General features: G+C 36.5%; 1 protein-coding gene across 1 annotated transcript; it reads left to right on the forward strand.

The window, feature by feature from the left end:
- On the forward strand, nucleotides 1–5653 carry LOC112790449 (amine oxidase [copper-containing] zeta, peroxisomal). Its single transcript, XM_025832860.3, has 12 exons — nucleotides 1–492; nucleotides 1088–1197; nucleotides 1363–1668; nucleotides 2128–2240; nucleotides 2378–2708; nucleotides 2835–3050; nucleotides 3143–3379; nucleotides 3493–3678; nucleotides 3854–3994; nucleotides 4243–4511; nucleotides 4603–4684; nucleotides 5282–5653. The coding sequence occupies exons 1-12, from the start codon at nucleotides 258–260 to the stop codon at nucleotides 5417–5419; spliced, it is 2364 nt and encodes a 787-aa protein (XP_025688645.1). The 5' UTR covers nucleotides 1–257; the 3' UTR covers nucleotides 5420–5653.
- Nucleotides 5654–6419: the final 766 nt, after the last annotated feature.

A 6419-nucleotide genomic window follows, 5' to 3' on the forward strand; every position in this document is an offset into this window, starting at 1 on the left:
CGTGGATCCAATTGGCACGGTTTATATATATAGAGAGAGAAAGGAGAAGGTTGTGGTTCCACGGTTGTTCCAGCTTCCCTTTGGAAATTACAGCTCAGCAAGAAGCTTCTCCGTCGTTGATTGCTATCACTGGATCAGTGAGTGGGTGGCGCGGTGGAGAAGAAGAAGAAGAGAGAGCAGAAGAAGCGGTTCCTGTGCTGTATGTCACTGGAACACTACTCCGCTGGAATCGTCGGACAGCTCGCCAACCCTCTTCAATGGCCCCAGCTTCGCAAAAGGCGACGCCACTATCACTCTCACTCTCACCACCGCCATGCTGTCCTCCCTCCGCCGCCGCCTCCTCCGCCGCCGCGCCGGAATGGACTGCGCCGCCACTTCAGGACGATCGCCGCCGCAACAGTAACAACACCACCACCACTAACAAGGTCTCCTTGATTCGCTCAGTGGATTCTCTCCCTGAATCAACTTCCACCAATGCCCCTACTGCCAAAGGTGCCGTCCTTTTTTTTATATTTTAAATATTTATTTATTTATTTTGGATTTATTCTCCTAGAATCAGATCGTATAATCGTATATAGCTCTTAGTGGTAGATGATTTATACTTTGTAGAACTTATAAGTTTTTGAATTAAATTAAGTTAAATTAAGCTGTTCTTGTCTTGAATAGAAGCAAGTAATCTAAATACATAGTAATTGAGTTAAGTATGGTCTTACTGTATCTACTGGGATCTTTATTTTCTGCTTTAGATTTTATTCATGTGATCGAGGATTGTTTTATATGTGCTTGCATGTGTCTCTATCTACGTAGTGTGCTTGGGTTTATGGAAATGTTTGCATTGACGGGTGATGTTCCTATTGATTGATTGGACTTGCTCATGATCGATTTTCATGATTTTTTTTTTCCAGTTAGTTGATAATGTTTTGTAAAACATTTCTTTTTTGTTATCACGCAACTTTGTTTGTATAACAGTGCTGTTTCCTATACTGATAATGCAGCTTATTGTAAAATGTTTCTGATTTCTTTCATTCAGAAAAGAATAATTAGTTGACAGTGTTTCTTGTATTCTATTTGCTTTAATGTTGCACAGGAATCACGGCAATGCCAAGGGCACAGTCAAGCCACCCTTTGGACCCTTTATCTGCTGCCGAAATCTCTGTGGCTGTGGCAACTGTGAGGGCTGCTGGAGCCACTCCCGAGGTTATTAACCGAATTAGTTTGTTTGAATTGTTTGTGGAAGAGGATATCTTAGTGTTGTTTTGGCATTATTGGGAAATTAAATTCCTCTCTGTGCATCTTGAAGTAGTGATTATGATTGCCGATGAACCCCTACTATCTCCAAAAAATTGAATTTCTTTCTTACAGGTTAGGGACAGTATGCGCTTCATTGAAGCAGTTTTGAGGGAACCGGATAAACACATTGTTGCACTGGCAGATGCTTATTTCTTTCCACCTTTCCAGCCATCATTACTTCCTAGAACCAAAGGAGGCCCTGTGATTCCTACCAAACTCCCTCCAAGATGTGCTAGACTTGTTGTTTACAATAGGAAATCAAATGAAACGAGTATATGGATCGTTGAATTATCACAAGTACATGCTGTAACTCGAGGTGGTCATCATCGAGGAAAAGTCATTTCTTCACATGTTATTCCTGATGTTCAGCCTCCAATGGTATGTAGGCCTTAAAAATAAATTGCTCCCTTTGTATCATTTGAGTTGCACTTGTGAATTTTGGCCAAGGTACTTTGCGAAACATGCACAGGAAATACTTTATGAATGAAAGAATTCCCTTTAGTGAGATGTCATGCTTTTATCATGCTTCATCTTCTGTAGCTTTATTGAATAGCAGATCATAATAGAGGACTTTTTACCATCATATGATGGTAGTGCCTGCTACCATTTTAATATATTTTTTAAAAAAATGTTTAATAAAAAATATTATTTTTATTAGTCTTTTAAAATTTTGGTGGGTATATTAGTCAGGAGAAGAATACGGTGCAAATCATCTCGATCATAGTTTCCATTACATGCATATATCTGCACTTTAATTGTCTATGTAAGTTTGTTAAGTTGTTACCATTCTAAATGCTACAGTTTAAAATTTCATGATATTTTAACTCTCTCTTTCAGGATGCTGTGGAATATGCAGAATGTGAGGCTGTTGTTAAAGATTATCCTCCATTTATAGAAGCTATGAAGAAAAGGGGTATTGAAGACATGGAGCTTGTAATGGTTGATCCCTGGTAATTTTACTTGCATGTCTATTGTTTGTAGAACTCCTTTTTGGAGAAATTGCAATTGTTTATCTTTGAAGTTTCTTTGTCTTATTTTTATTTTTGAAAATACTGTTGAAACTTTGTTCTACATAATTCTGTTGCAGGTGCACTGGTTATCACAGTGAAGTTGATGCTCCCAGCAGAAGACTTGCCAAACCACTTATATTTTGTCGATCCGAGAGTGACTGCCCTATGGAAAATGGCTATGCTCGCCCAGTTGAGGGAATTCATGTTCTAGTTGATCTGCGAAATATGGTGGTGATAGAGTTTGAAGACCGCAAACTTGTTCCTCTGCCACCTGTTGATCCCTTGAGGAACTATACTCCTGGTGAAACACGAGGTGGCTCTGATAGAAGTGATGTCAAGCCCTTGCAAATTAGTCAACCTGAAGGTCCAAGCTTTCGTGTCAATGGACAATATGTAGAGTGGCAGAAGGTAGATATTGAATTGCATTATTTTATTTACCTTGAGAATATCAATAGGGTTTTATTATCTTAAACATTAATTACAAAAGGTACAACTAAGTACATAACTAGTCTCTTGTTCTTTTCCCATTAACAGTGGAATTTCCGTGTTGGATTCACACCCAAAGAGGGCTTGGTTATATATTCTGTTGCTTATGTTGATGGTAGTCGAGGGCGAAGGCCTGTAGCACATAGGCTGAGCTTTGTAGAGATGGTTGTACCCTATGGAGATCCGAACGATCCACACTACAGAAAAAATGCTTTTGATGCTGGGGAAGATGGCTTGGGGAAAAATGCACATTCTCTCAAGAAGGTTTCAGATCACATATTTGTTCTTATTATTTGACGTCTTGCACTTTCCCATTGTATTCCCATTTTTCTGAAGTCTTAAGTTTGTTGTTTCAGGGTTGTGATTGTTTGGGCTACATCAAATACTTTGATGCTCACTTCACAAATTTCACTGGTGGAGTGGAGACAATTGAAAACTGTATATGTTTGCATGAAGAGGATCATGGAATTCTTTGGAAGCATCAAGACTGGAGAACTGGCTTAGCAGAAGTTCGAAGGTCTAGAAGGCTTTCAGTATCGTTTATATGCACAGTGGCCAACTATGAGTATGCATTTTTTTGGCATTTTTATCAGGCGAGTAGAATATCACATAGTTTGATTTGCCTTTTTTCTTGTTGCACAAATTCACTAATATCAAGTGATCACTCTTTAAATATTGTTGAAAGTGATGGTTTTTGTTGCTTCAGGATGGAAAGATTGAAGCCGAAGTTAAGCTTACTGGAATTCTCAGCTTAGGAGCACTGATGCCTGGAGAGCTTCGAAAATATGGAACCATGATTGCTCCAGGTCTATATGCTCCGGTCCATCAACACTTCTTTGTTGCTCGCATGGACATGGCTGTTGATTCTAAACCTGGTGAAGCTTTGAATCAGGTAATTTCAATAGAATTACTAATTTTACCTATCTTGGGATGTGGTTAACAATGTTGAAACTCTTATACGTAATCTGCATTGGCCAGCCCGAGTCTAAAGGTGCCAAATTTACCACTTTGTAGCATAAAATTTCATTTCCAAGTTCACATTGTTACTCTGTCAATTTGTTTGATAGGTAGTGGAGGTCAACATGAAAGTTGAGGAAGTTGGTGACCATAATGTTCATAATAATGCATTTTTTGCTGAAGAAACGTTGCTCAAATCTGAGCTGGAAGCAATGCGTGATTGTGAGCCTTTGACTGCTCGACATTGGATTGTAAGCCTTCACACTTTCACTGCCAACTCCTTACTAGTAATGCTAATTTTTTAATGCTTTATCAAATTACCGGTTCGTATCAAATTGCCATGGTTATCTGCAAACTTGCCACTGGAAATTTCAATAATCTTAAAAATATTTACCATGGCTCTATCTTGTTATGAGCTTTGCTTATAACACAAGACTTGGACTTTATTATTGCATTAAGCATGGTTCTAACTGTTTTACCTTTTTTGATATTCATTCAGGTAAGGAACACAAGAACAGGCAATAGAACTGGACAGTTGACAGGATTCAAGCTGGTACCCGGCACAAACTGCTTACCATTAGGAGGTCCTGAGGCCATGTTTTTAAGAAGAGCTGCCTTCTTGAAGCATAATCTTTGGGTAACAACATACTCACGCGACGAAATGTTTCCTGGAGGAGAATTTCCGAACCAAAATCCGCGCATCGGCGAAGGGCTAGCTACATGGGTTCAGCAGAACAGACCTTTGGAAGAAGCTGACATAGTTCTTTGGTCCTCTCTCTGTCCCTCTCTCACTTATGTTGGTTAAAAATAAGATAGTTTGTCAAGCTATCTAATTTCACGTTTTGTCTTTGATCATCAGGTATGTGTTTGGAGTCACACATGTTCCTCGTTTAGAAGATTGGCCTGTTATGCCAGTAGAGCGCATTGGTTTTATGCTCATGGTAATTATCTTTGTCAATCCGGCATAGTTATTGTTTATCTGGGGACAATGCTTGATATAGAAAGAGTTTTCCATCATATAAATATTGTTAATGTTATCTATACTTCTATTCTATACTATATATAATGAGAATATGAAAAGGGTTGATGTACAACTTTCTTTTCTAAAATAAAATACCTTTCATTATATATAACTTTTTAATGTTTTTTGTTATTTCAACCTAAGACCTCTTAGTAAAGTTATATAAACAACTTGTTATCTCAACTGACTCGGTTTGATTATTTTTTACATATATTTATTGAATAAAAGAGTAAATCATCTATATCTGTACTTCTATATCTCTACTATATAATATGGGAATATGAAAGGGGTTGGTGCACAATTTTCTTTCTTAAAACACCATTCATTATATATAATTTATAATTTTTTTGGTCAACCTAAGACTTGTTAGCTAAGTTATAAACAACTTGTTATCTCAACTAATTCCATTTTTTATTACATTTACATATATTTATTGAATAAAAGAGTGAATCAGTAGGCTCCTTGGTGTTTATTAATACACTTATGTATTTAATGTCCTTTTGTGTTTTGTGTGCAGCCTCATGGATTCTTCAATTGTTCACCAGCAGTGGATGTGCCTCCAAGTCCCTGTGAATTGGATGCTAAAGATAATGACATCAAGGATAGTAGTGGTGCTACCAAGCCAATTCAGAGTGGCTTAGCTTCAAAGTTGTGATGAAAGTTATGCCTCTTTGTGCTGCTGAAAATAGAGAAACACAAGGTGTTGTATTTTTGCCATATACTGAAACCTTGAAACTTCAGGTTGAGCAGATTATATATATTTGAACTTAGAACAGTATTAAAAGCTATGTGGGTTGAAAATGAAAGTAGATATTTGAAGTTCTATTTTGGTTGAAAAAACAAATGATACCTTTGAATCTAAAATAAATTTCATGTTTTTAAGGCTGTATAGATAAGATGCTCAAATCTATGCCTCTGCAGCTCTGCAGATATTCGAACCTGGAAAAATTGGGAAATTTGATTAGGATTCCAAAATTTAGCGTTCTAATTCCTCTTTTTTTTTTTTGGACTGGCGTTCAAATTTCTAAACTTCTAATTATTTTGTGTTAGAGTTCTTTTGTATTTTTATAATTGTTTTTTTTTGTCAAATTTTTTATAGTTGATTAGATGTGTCTTTTATTTTTTTTTTTTTGGTCTTGGGTTGTTTAGATGTGTTGAATTAAAATAATTAAATGGGTTTAATGTTTGAGTCTTTGAGGATTTTTTGGGCTTGGGTCTTTGAGGTTCTTAACTTCTATAATTATCTAGACCTTAGGAAAAATATGTAAGCCCCAAAACCCGAACCCCACCTCCCAAAAAAATAATTGGACCAAAATCAAACAGAAATGAAAGGTTTTAAGCTTTCAATTTGAACGGGTATCCCGCCCAAAACCAAATATTGAAAAGGTATCAAAGTCAAAAGATAAAAAATATAGGAAGTTAACCAAGTTGAGTTGGTCTAGGATTAGCTCACTAATCCGCTTAAACAAGTGTCGGGAGTTTGAATTCTGTTTTGTACGAAAAATCTTTAAATGGAGTTCAGTATTACAGTTGAAAAATATCGTGGACAGCACAAAAAAATACCAAAATTATCTTACATATGTATAAATAATTATTTTAAGAAATTATTTTTTATGGACTATTAACGTAAAAGAGTTTTTATACAGATAATTAAT

This window comes from Arachis hypogaea, chromosome 3 (genome assembly GCF_003086295.3).
Source record: "Arachis hypogaea cultivar Tifrunner chromosome 3, arahy.Tifrunner.gnm2.J5K5, whole genome shotgun sequence".
Lineage (NCBI taxonomy): Eukaryota > Viridiplantae > Streptophyta > Magnoliopsida > Fabales > Fabaceae > Arachis > Arachis hypogaea.